General features: G+C 52.8%; 1 protein-coding gene across 4 annotated transcripts in view; it reads right to left on the bottom strand.

Annotated features, from left to right (window-relative positions):
* Nucleotides 1-4,383: 4,383 nt before the first annotated feature.
* Nucleotides 4,384-12,365, bottom strand: part of LOC105481182 (insulin like growth factor binding protein 2) — a 55,310-nt gene continuing 47,328 nt past the window's right edge. For 3 of the 4 annotated variants that reach the window (XM_024792687.2, XM_011740559.3, XM_071073345.1), the window contains exons 2-4: nucleotides 8,050-8,279; nucleotides 6,835-6,975; nucleotides 4,384-4,880 (exon numbers count right to left, since the gene is read on the bottom strand). In XM_024792687.2, coding sequence (XP_024648455.1) covers nucleotides 4,716-4,880; nucleotides 6,835-6,975; nucleotides 8,050-8,223 — 480 coding nt within the window. In that variant the 5' untranslated portion in view covers nucleotides 8,224-8,279 and the 3' untranslated portion in view covers nucleotides 4,384-4,715. Of the gene's footprint in view, nucleotides 4,881-6,834; nucleotides 6,976-8,049; nucleotides 8,280-9,083; nucleotides 9,300-12,365 lie in introns of those variants that run through there. The other variant, XM_024792686.2, reaches the window with a different exon arrangement.

Genomic DNA, 12,365 nt, shown 5'->3' with positions numbered 1-12,365 from the left:
TGCCCAGCTAATTTTGTACTTTTAGTAGAGATGGGGTTTCACCATGTTGGTCGGGCTGGTCTTGAACTCCTGACCTCAAGTGATCCACCCTTCTCGGCCTCCCAAAGTGCTGGGATTATAGGCGTGAGCAACTGTGCCCGGCCCAGTTCACTTTCTAAACACCAATCCAATCATGCCCATCCTCTGCCTAACTTCCTTTCTTGGTACTTAACTTTTGGTCCAGAGTTCAAATCCCTCAGCAACACACCCCAAGTCGTTCCTGATGTGCCCTGGCTTCCTCTTCCTCTCGCTCCTCTTCCACCTGCCGCCTCCCTTCACCACACGTATCCCCAGCCATGCGCTGGTGTCCAGGGTCATCGTTCATCGTTCAGTCATGACTTGAAGGTTTTGCAGGCCAGGCATGGTGGTGCACTCCTGTAATCCCAGCATTTTAGGAGGCCAAAGTGGGAGGATCACTTGAACCCAGGAGTTCGAGACCAGCCTGGGCAACATAGTGAGACCCCCTGTCTCTACAAAATAAAAATTAGCCAGGCATGGTGGTGCATACCTATAGTCCTAGCTACTTGGGAGGATGAGATAGGTAGGAGGATCGCTTAAGCCCAGGAGCTCAAAGCTGGAGTGGGCTATGATCATGCCACTGCACTCTAGCCTGGGCAACAGAGTAAGACCCTGTCTCTAAAAATAAATAAATACAGACATGAAAATAAGATAAAGTCTCTGCGCATGCTGCTCCCTCTGTCTGAACCCCAGCCCCCAACACCCACACCTGCACACACACGCATGTGTGATGCACACAAGTCCTCCCGCTCCTCTCCCCAATCTCAGCTTCTTCCTTCCAACTCTGCCTTCACCCTCTCTGAGACACCTTCCCTGACACCAGACTTAACTATTCCTTCTAACTGCCCCACATCCCCTGCTGGAGGGGTACCGCCATCCATGGAGGGCCATCTCTGGGTCTCAGAGAATCTCAGTCCTCCAGGACAAAGGCCGTAATCTTCTTCATCTCCATCATCTTCATAGCCTGGCATCCTAACACTGAGCCCGGGATACAGTGAGAGCTGCTGTGTGTGTGTGTGTGTGTGTGTGTGTTTATGTGTGTGTGTAATACAGTCTCACTCTGTTGCCTAGGCTGGAGTGCAGTGGTGCAATCTCAGCTCACTGCAACCTCCACCTCCCAGGTTCAAGTAATTCTCCTGCCTCAGCCTCCCAAGTAGCTGGGACTACAGGTGCCGGCTGCCGCACCCAGCTAATGTGTGTGTGTGTGTGTGTGTGTGTGTGTGTGTGTGTGTGTGTGTATTTTTAGTAGAGATGGGGCTTCATCATGTTGGCCAGGATGGTCTTGAACTCCTGACCTCAGGTGATGCACCCGCCTTGGCCTCCCAAAGTGCTGGGATCACAGGTGTAAGCCACCACGCCAGGCCGAGAGCTATATTTAGGTAGCACTTACCATGTGACAGAAATTATTTTATATTCTCAAAGCCAATCTTTGAGATAGAAACTATCCCAATATTTAAAGAGGAAGTAAATGAGATTCACAGAGATTAGAAATATGTCCAAAAGCACATAACTCAAGAGAGTCCAATTCTGTTCAAAGACCACCTCACCTCCACAGCCACGCTTTTAACCACCACATCTTATTATGTAGCTAGTATTCAGGACACATCGAACAGATTCAGGGACGACAGTGGTGACTGTCCAAATATAGAGGGCATAAGAAGAGGGGTAGCCCCATGGGCATGACCTGTGCAGTCACACAGGGCTGGCGCTTGGTTTAATGTTCTGCTATTTCTGTCTTCACATTCTTAGTAATTTCTGAATAAGAGACTCCATATTTTTATTTTGCCCTGGATCCTATAAATGAAGTCAACCAGTTCTCCATAAGAACCACACAGGAAGCAAGTTTCAATGCAGACTCCCAGGCTCCTCCCCGAGCTTCTAACCCAGGGGGTCTGGGATAGGGCCAGTAGTAACAAGGTCTCCAGCTGACTCTTTCTGGACCGCTCCTCTTCAATGCCACAGACTCTCCAAGGCCCGATGTATGCTCAGCTGCAGTTCCACAAGCTGCCACACAGTGGCAGTATAGCCCCGGTGTTTGCTTAACTTTTAAAGAGGCAGATGTGCCTGACATCTGCAAGATCCCCGCCCAGCCAGCCATCTTCCCACATGGATGCAATGATGCTTCCTCTAGGTAAAGGTTTCTAGCTCGCACTGCACATCAGTTAGTGTGGTTCCTGCAGCTAGAGCCACAGCAGAGGTGCTGCTCACCCACTCACCCATAAAAGCTACCTCTTCAGAGGGTTGGGTACAAGAGCACTTACGGTAATGGAGGGGAAATGGGCAAGGAGGCTGTGGCATCCTCAGAAGCCCTCTGCAAAAGTTCAAAGAATGGACAAGGTGGCAACCCTGGGGCGTGAGGTCTGGCAAACAGCTGACCCAACAATGGTCCCATAGTAACCCCTCCCATTTTATACAGTCCTATAGTTTTCAAAGCACCTTCACATCTAGTCTCACACTGATTCCACCCTGTTATTTGAGGCTGATAACATCCCCAACAGACAGATGCGAGAAGGTGGATGGCATAGCCCCAGGCGATGGAAAACGAAGTGGTGGGAAGGGATCCAGGCCCAGGTGTCCTGACTACGGCATTCTTCTTGCCTTATCCCTGGTCCACAATCACCATGGAACCTAAGGAAGGAAAAAGAACCTGCCTGGGCTCCGTGGCAGACCATTACATCAGAATGTCTGAAGCTGAGGTACTGGCATGAGCTTTTGTTTTTGTTTAAGTGCCCCCGTCGAGTCAAATGTTCACCAAGATTGAGAAACACCAGGCTTCCCAGGAGAGCAGGCACGGGCTGCTCCACCCAGGGATAGCAGCTCCACCCGGACACAGCAGCCGCGGTGCTGACTGCTCTTTGCAGCAACTGAGAGGACCAGGGGACGGGCCAGCTGCAACACGCATGCGCTGAATGAAAGCCAGTCAGACCCCACGCAGGGACTGCTGAGCTTCAGGCCCCAGGTCCATTCAGTGCCCAGAGCCCTCTAGGCCCTCTCCAAGCATCCCGCCTGCTTCCACCCACAGGGCTAGTATAATTCAGGGGTGGGTGGGTGCCACGCGCTGGAGTTAGGGGTCCCCAGACCCAGGGCAGGAGAGTTTGGGCACTTCTGGGGACCCTTTCCTCATCTGTAAAGTGTAACTAACTATAGTGCCTGTTTCATGGATGCACAAGGATCCACTGAATGAATACTTTTGGGGCAGTGGCCAAGTGCTGGCCTTGGCCCGGGGCAGCCTAGAACACACCCTCCTGGCAGGACTCCATCTATTCTTGGGGATCTGGTTTTCCCGCACTCCAAGAAAGCTCATCTTGTGCCATTTCCGAAAGCTGTCTTGCATTCCAGCTACACTTATGTCACACCTGGTAAAGGGCCCGCCATCCCTCCGCCTCCCCACACTCACCAGATGGAAGGTCTGGAAGGTAATGGATTGGGCCAGGCCCCTGGGGAGCCCCTCCTCTGTGGGAAGGGATCAGACTCCAGCCACAGGAGCGGGGAGTGACAGGAGAGGCCAGGCCCTGGGCCACGTGCTGAGGAAGGTTAGGGGGCAGGGACTGTGGGCCTCGAATGCTGAGCTTTCTCCCCCCATGGCGCGTCGCAAAGGCAGGGGTGGGGGTGCATAAGACCCCTGGAATTCACTGGAGTTGAGAGGCCAGAAGAACAGAGTGGCAGAGGTAGGTGAGCTCTGATGTGGAACTCTGCTAAGGAAACAGAACACATTCTGTCTCCTTCCACAGTCTCTCAGCCTGCACACCTTGACAAATCACAGCACTTTGTTTCAATTGATATTTGCTGGTCTGGAGACCAAATCATTTGGTCGCCTGAATTCTCAGTGGTGTCATCTTTATGAGTAAGCCAGTTAACCACAGCCCAACTCCCTTTCTTTGGGGGCTGAACAGAAATGTCTCACCCTGGGCAGGAGGGAGTTTCCTTTATTTCAGGGGCCAGACAACCCCAATCCCAACGTTTCCTGTTCCTTATCTCCCACTGCAGTGTTATCTGAATGTGGGAGGGAGGAAGCTGGACCCACGCTCCACGTCTCCCCTGACCCCCACCCCATGACTCATGCTGCCCCTCTAAAGTGCCAGGCACGGGCTGCACGGGGGCAGAAGCCTCACCTGAGAGTCCTAAGGCTGCACTGGAGGGTTTGATCTGGATTCAGGAGGTTCCCATTATTTCTTATTGCCATTTCATGAATGGGAAACGGAGACGGGGCCTTTCCCATTTTCCTAGGAGCCAGGGGCAAAGCTGGACACTGGTGAGTAGGCCAACCTAGGCCAGGCTCCGCATCTCTCCATGGAAGACCCCAAAGACTCAAGCAAAAGACACACACTTTACTTTTCCTTCCTTTAATCTTATGCAAAAGGGACACAGGGGTTCAAAAATAAAAATTTCTCTTCCCCCTCCCCAAACCTGTACCCCAGCTCCCCCACCACAACCCCCTTCCTCCCCCGGGGAAAGCAAGAAGGAGCAGGTGTGGCATCTGCAGCTGGGAAGAGAGAGGCCGGGGAGGTGCCGAGCTCGGTGCTGGTCTCTTTCCAAATATAAATACGTGTGTCAGAACTGGAAAATCCTCCAGCACCCACCACCCAAGCACTCTCCGTTTTCTGCCGGTGTTTGGAGAGGGGTGGGGGCGGGGGCGCCAGGCACCGGCTGGCAGCGATCTACTGCATCCGCTGGGTGTGCACCCCGCGGGCCTCCTGCTGCTCATTGTAGAAGAGATGACACTCAGGGTCCCCCCGGATGGTGGGGGCTCCCTGGATCAGCTTCCCGGTGTTGGGGTTCACACACCAGCACTCCCCACGCTGCCCGTTCAGAGACATCTTGCACTGGGGAGAGAGGAGAAGAGCGTGGAGGAGCCCGCAGCCAGCAATTTTCCTTCCCTCCCTCAACCCGGCATCCACTGAGCAGCCACCCCTTGCAGCTACCCACGCACTGCTGGGTGGAGCTTCGCAACCTCAAATATGCGCCAGGGAACCTTGATGAAATGCAGATTCCCATTCAGGAGGTCCCTGGAGGGCTGGAAATTCTGCATGGCTAGCGAGCTCCAACGTGACGCTGACGCTGCCCGCCCAGGGACCCCTCTGATTAGCAAGGCCATTCAGGACGCCCGAAGACGAAAAGACTCAGTCCCCAGTCTCAAGGGAGGTCCTATCCAGTGGAGGGAACCCAGCCTGCCGAAGCTTAGTCACACTGTAAGGTGCAAACCCTCATGTTGCGATCAAAATCAGTGTGTGCCAGGCACTGAGTGAGCAAAGACACACCGCTCGTTCAGTTTCTAACAAATACAGTCATTTAATCCTCACAACCACTTTGTGAATTAGATGCCATCATTATCCCTGGTTTACAGATGATAAAACTGAAGCACAGATGGGCTAAGCAACTTGCCCAAGGTCACACAGCTGGTAAGAAGCACAGCTGAGATGGAAGCCAGGTATTCCCCAGGCATTCCCACTCCAAGGCCTCTGTTTTACGCATAAGCTAACTACTCCTGCAAATCACATTAGTTACCCAAAGACGCAGCAGACAGCCTGTTTTCCATGAGAAGTGATCGAGATTTTTTTCTTCTGAGCTCCAAATGGAGTTAGGCGGCTTACATTTAGAGGGCATGTACACAAATAGCTTTTAATACTAACTAATATTTAGAGGGTCAAGGTGCCGGGATGGTGAAGAGGGTGGAGGAGAGGTGAGACCCCTGGGCCATCAGCAGAGCCCTGTTCCCACCTTCTGGCTCCACACATCCACACTTTAGGTCAGCCCAGACTGCCATTAGAACCACCAGAGCAGCTTTATTAAATCCCAGTGCCCAGCCAGGTGTGGCGGCTCATGCCTGTAATCCCAGCACTTTGGGAGGTCGAGGTGGGCAGATCACCTGAGGTTAGGAGCTCAAGACCAGCCTGATCAACATGGTAAACCCCATTTCTACTAAAAATACAAAAATTAGCCAGGCGTGGTGGCGGGCACCTGTAATCCCGGCTACTCAGGAGGCTGAGGCAGGAGAATTGCTTGAACACGGCAGGCGGAGGTTGCAGTGAGCCGAGATCGCGCCACTGCACTCCAGCCTGGGAGACAAGAGCAAGACTCCATCTCAAAAACAAGAAAAAGAAAAGTATGTTACAGGGAAAATATTGCATATGCACACTTGACTATTAAAATGTGTATGAACAGAAGGTGGAAAGAGGAGGGAGAAGGGCTCCTGAGCGGTTTACTTAAACTTCATTTTCTCCAATGTATTTACAGTGTTGTTCTAGATGGCTTTTCAAAATCTTTCCAACAGCATTTCTCCATCCCTGACTCTTCATTCCCTGAGATACTTCGAAACCGTGAAGGCAACTCGGCCAATGGTTGAAATCAATGATGGTGAGAGTGTGGCTCTCAGATTATCAGCCTCACCTGAGGCTTGTTAGAGCTGCAAACCTGACCTACCATGTGGCAATTTGGGGGCGGGGCCAGGAAGAGCTCCAGGCGATGCCAATGTCCAATCAAAGCTAAGATGCTTGGTTTAAGCCTCTTCCCTTCTCCAAGAGCCTCCTCCTAACCCAGACTCCAAGTGAGGCTGGTGAGTGGTTGGGCGAGTGGAGCCAGCAACTGATCCGTCGCAGGCAGGGAGAAAAGCCGCACCCTCCCCGGCCTGGCAGCTCCAATTCCCATGGTGACAGGAGTCTGAGTCTCTCACTCAGCTCAGACCTCAGAGGATTATAGGCGGGTGGGGCAGAAACAAGCCACATCTGGGGCCCAGGGCTGAGGAGGAGACGCTCTGGCCCGGACTGGCCCCACACTCACCTGTTTGAGGTTGTACAGGCCATGCTTGTCACAGTTGGGGATGTGCAGGGAGTAGAGGTGCTCCAGAGGGCCCCGCTCATCCGGAAGGCGCATGGTGGAGATCCGCTCCAGGACCTGGTCCAGTTCCTGCTGGCAGGGAGTCTGCGCACACAGACAGCAGGAGACGCCCAGAGTGAGGACAGCAGGTCCACGAAGCACGCGCCAGGCGCAAGCTCAGGGAGAAGCTGCTGCACGGGGAGGGGACTTTCCCATGGTCACACAACCAGCAGGGGGCGCAGGGACTTCTGACAGCCTGCCCGGGAATCTCCCTTCCATGCTGGGTGCCCCACCCCAGCCCCTAAAGAAAGTTGTATGAATGGGAACGTTCACTCCTCTCCTTGTTCTGTGACCGCGGCTTTCATGTGTCAGAACGGGCTCTACCTCCAAATATCGATCCAAGTGGCGGTCTCCAGAGTCTCTATGCCCCCACCCCATGCCCAAGCTCCATTTCTTTCCATAAAACCAACCAGGGCCAGGACCCAAGATGGCAGAACTGGGAAGGAAAGAGGAGAGGAGGTAGCTCAGTGAGAGAAGCATATGGCAACAAGAGTGACTGAGTTTCAGGCCAGGTGCAGTGGCAGGCACCTGTAATCCCAGCGCTTTGGGAGGCCGAGGTGGGAGGATTGCTTGAGTCCAGGAGTTTGAGACCAGCCTGGACAACATAGTGAGACCCCCATTCCCACAAAAAAAAATACAAAATTGGCCAGGTGTGGTGGTACATGCCTATAGTCCCAGCTGCTTAGGAGGCTAAGGAAGGAGGATCACTTGAGCCCAGATGTTGGAGGCAGCAGTGAGGCGTGATGGCACCACTATACGCCAGCCTGGGCAAGAGAGTGAGACCCCATTTCAGGGGGAAAAAAAAAAAGAGTAAGCAAGTTTCAGGGACTCTGTCTTCATCTCTGGGATTCATTTTCTTTGTCTATGTTCCAAAACCGTACAGAAATGTGGAGGTTTTAGAAGGAAAGAACATCAAGAAACCACATGTCCAGTCTATTTCACAGCCAGAGATACAGATTGCCCCAAAGGTCAGTATGTTCCACAACTATGTTTGTGGAAAGAAAGGTGCTTTGCCCACAGGTCACACCAGACGAGGGTCCTATTGGGATGCCCTCCTCCAGCTGAGACCCCACTTTCCTTGTCCTCTCACCCCTCCCACCAGGCCTGACCCTCACTGACCCTCGCAGGGGGTGGTCGCAGCTTCTTGGGCTCCTCCAGGCCGAGGTGATGTTTGCCACCCTTGCCCATCTGCCGGTGCTGCTCAGCGACCTTCTCCCGGAACACAGCCAGCTCCTTCATACCCGACTTGAGGGGCTTCCGGCCTGCACTGCCTCCCCCGCCCAACATGTTCATGGTGCTGTCCACGTGGTTCTCCACCAGGCCTCCTTCCGAGTGGTCATCGCCATTGTCTGCCGAGACAGGAAGGGAAGAAGAGCTCCAGATCCAGTTTCCCAGAGAGACGTGCCCTCCGGGAGCCACCTGGACTGTAACGATGATGAGGGTGGAGATAACGCACGGCTAATGAGTGCTGATAGCCTGTCAGGGCCCGTGCTGAGCAATTTACACAGATGATCAATTTCAGCTTCACCCTAACTCTTAGGTGGGTACTACCAGCACCCTCCCCAACTTTCAGAGACAGAGAATTTGAGGCTCACAGAGGTCAGTTACTTGACCAAGATCACAAATCTGAAAAGTGATGGATTCAGGATTTGAACTCAGGCTGTCTGGCTCTAGAAGAATGACAGGGACCCTCTTACAAGGCTGGGGCAGAACAGAGGCGCACAGAGGGACGAATGTATTCGAAAGGTCCTGACCATGGAATGGGTTTAAGTCCTTTTTGGGACCCCCCAGATTCTCCCACCATAACCCCCAGTTTAAAGTTCTTCATTTTTGGTCTCGAAGAGCACCAATTAGTTGAGTTTTTTTTAAAACTTGTGCCACAGACATCACTGGGCTGCAGCGTGTATGGCAAAGAAGTGGAAGGCCACATCGCCACCCAGAACCTGGTCCCAGCACCCTCCCTGCTGTCACCTTGCATTTGCCCACCTGGCCCCGCCTGAGGTCCCATAGTGCTGCTCCGAAGCAGCTACAGCTCTACCCCACTGATGTTCCCTCGTTCCCAAGTCTGTCTATGCAGCCCACCCCAACCCCATTATACTGAGAGCACCAAGAACAGGGACTATGACTCCTTCCACTTCATAGCTTCAGCTTACTGCAGGGCACGAAGCTTCGTGATGTCTGTCCAAGAAGCATCCATGAAGTCCCCTTAGACTTTCTTCAACCTTTTGTGTGCACAGCCCAGGTGAAGGAGGCCTTGAAAGCAGCTCCAGCCTGCCACGGTCTCACTCTGGCTGACGCACGTCCAGCCAAGGGAGGCAGAGGGGATCTGAATCGCACAGCAGAGCTGTAACCGGGTGACAAGCCCCGGCAAGCTCCAGAAGGGCAGGGCCTCACACCGCCCAGCCCCAGCCCCAGCCCCTTGGAATACAGCAAACAGCCCCAGACCATCCCACCCAGAGCTGCTTTCCTGCAGGTCCCAACAAGATCTGGGTGGGTGCAGAGGGGTGTTTTTCAACCAATCTTGCACATTTTCTCTTCCCCATTAATGCATCTTCAAAAACTTACAGCCCTGAGAACACAAATGAATAACTCCTATTCTATACGAGGGTTTAACTCACTCACCAACTAAAGGAGGGGGCACCTCTTCCATGCCAGGGACAGCACCGGGTGCTGGCACTCCAGCAGCACCTGCTGTCAAGGCGTGTCCAGCATAGGCCTCGGCATATGGAGCATTTGATGGAGGTTTGCCCCGTCCCTCCCCCTCCCTCCGAGCCTGATAACTAATCAGTCTTCACTTGCAGTGCGGCAGCATCCTTTAGAAGCCAGCACGCCGGCCCCAGGGTAGCAGCACTGGTTAAAGGGGTGTAGTCAGGTTAAATCCCAGCTCTGCCATTTTCTATATCAGCTGCACATGTTCTTCCCTGCACAGACCCTCTCTGTGCCTCTACTTTCTTAACTGTAGGTTGCTGGATAATAACAATTCTTTTTTCAAAGAGCTGTTTAGAGTTATGATGAAAGAAAAGCAGTTAAAAGACGACTTAGGCCGGGTGCGGTGGTTCACACCTGTAATCCCAGCACTTGGGGAGGCTGAGGCAGGTGGATCACTTGAGGTCAGGAGTTCAAGACCAGCCTGGCCAACATGGTGAAACCCCATCTCTGCTAAAAATACAAAAAAATTAGCCGGGCATGGTGGCGCACATCTGTAATCCCAGCTACTCGGAAGGGTGAGGCAGGACAATCGCTTCAACCCAGGAGGTGGAGGTTGCAGTGAGCTGAGATTGCACCATTGTACTCCAGCCTGGGCAATAGAGCAAGACACTGCTCAAAAATAATAAATAAATAAATAAATAAATAAATAAATGACGACTTGGAGCACAGAAATTTTATATGCAGGTTGCTAGTGGCTATTACGCTGATGGTGATGACGAATGCCCCAGTTATCTACTACTTCAGCAGCATGGAACCCAACCAAGAACAGGGAAACCAAGGAAAGTAAGCTCTGAACATCCTCATAGCCGTGTCCATGGCTGCGCATGTTTAAATGTTGGCATTCTCCACTCAAGACGAGGGGAGAGTCATCCCGTGAAGAGCCTTGACAGTTCACAACAGTGCTGCTCCAGGAAGCCTGGCTTCTGGGTGTCTGCTTTCCAAGGCTGCCGCGGAAGAAAGTCAACAAAATGGAAGGGACAAAGAAGGAATGCATGTGGACGGTGGCAAGAAGGATCAAATGGCAGAGAGGAAAGAGAACACTAAGAAAACAAAACACACAAACTCCGGGTACATTTTGTGCGTGGCAAACAATGAATGCCACACCCCTCAACGACCCCTGGGGATTTCCGTGTCTTATAGCCCAAAACAAGAATTATGTTGATGACGATGATCTTGGGACATCAAAAGGGCGAGGGAATTAAAAGTCTACCTATTCATCATTTTAAAAGACTTATCCAAAACTGTTGAAAGTCAGAAAAAAAAATCGAAACATTTAAATGTATAAAAAACCTCTGAAACCTGGAAAATTCTTTTATTTAGAATGGCGATTCCCACAGGGGCTCTGGGGAGCCTGGGTTGTACCATAAATGAAGCCAGCAGAGATTAAATTGTTCCAGCAGCCCGGCAGCCCAGCACCACCAGCAGGAAAAGGCCGATTTAGCGTGCACCTCCAGGCTAGGTTGGAGTCCTGCCCCACCATGTCTAATCAGACCCAGACACCAGCCCACAGCTTTCCTCATCCATCCTGCCCTGCCCCCTGGGCTCCTCCACATGGACAGCAGCAGACACCCAGGGGCCCAGAGAAGCAGGCTGAGTGAGTCCCCCTGCTCAGCTGCCTGCCAGGTTCCCAAGAATAGGGACACTGAGTCACCCCATCGTGCAGTACAGATTTATTCAGTGCCAGCAGGTCCACACCCTCCTAGATGGGTGGTGTTGGGGGGAGCAACCATGGAGAAGAGCCCCCCTTCCCTCTTCAGATGGACCCCAGAGGTCAGGAACAAAAGGGTGAAAGAGAAAGGCCGGGGAAAGTCTGAGATCAGACAAACCTGGACAACAAACAGAAGAGGTCAGGTTCACTCAACTTTCCATCTCAACACTAACCTCTAATGCAGCACACAGACGCCCGTGCAGCGCACGCACTCATCCCCAGCCTCCCTGCCTCTGTCCCACTGCCCTTCCCAGACAGGGTTCTGTCCCCAGACCTGAGTGGGACCATCTCAGGCTCCCTGCCCCTCCCCTCTTTAGGCACCAAAAACACAGGAGGAGAGCAAAGAAGCTAGAAAGTCTTCCCACGCTCAACCCCTGCATCGGAACATAGAGAAGAGCCCTTTGCCTCCATCCCAGCTACTCAGGATCAAAATGAGAAAGATAAAATGAAGTGGGAACGTCCAGTTCGCCGTCACCCGAGCCCTTGGTAGCTGAGATCACCCTTGGCGTCACCCTGCTTACTGCACCCTACCCAGCTTTCTGCCCACAGCAGCAGGAAGGATTTCTGGAGACCTGGATACCGCATTCAGAGGGTGTTAGAGAAGACAGGGGCTCTGGGAGTCTGCCGGTACTGCACCCTGCCACCATTTCTGGAACTCTCCACTGTGTGGACACGAAGTCTGTGATGCTCAGAGGCTCACCTGGCTCTACCCTTTTGGGAAGTGGCTTGGGTGAAAGCAGCCAGTCTCTATTATGGCTATAATGAATGACATGTTGTCTGGTTGGAGAAGGGGAAGGTGGCTCATGTGTAGCTCTATCCAGGAGCTTCTGAGAAGGCTCTGCTCACCCAGACTCGATGCCTGAAACATCCTCTGGGATTGGGGTCTCCACCTCAGCACTACTAATAGTGGGCCAGATAATCCTTTGCTGCAGGGGGCTAACTGTTTACTCCAGATGTTGGGCGGCATTCCTGGCCTCTACCCACCAGAAACCAGCAGCACCCTCCCCAGGTTGGAACA

Source organism: Macaca nemestrina, chromosome 11 (genome assembly GCF_043159975.1).
Source record: "Macaca nemestrina isolate mMacNem1 chromosome 11, mMacNem.hap1, whole genome shotgun sequence".
Taxonomy (NCBI): Eukaryota; Metazoa; Chordata; class Mammalia; order Primates; family Cercopithecidae; genus Macaca; species Macaca nemestrina.
This window is presented reverse-complemented; position numbering and strand designations above follow the sequence as displayed.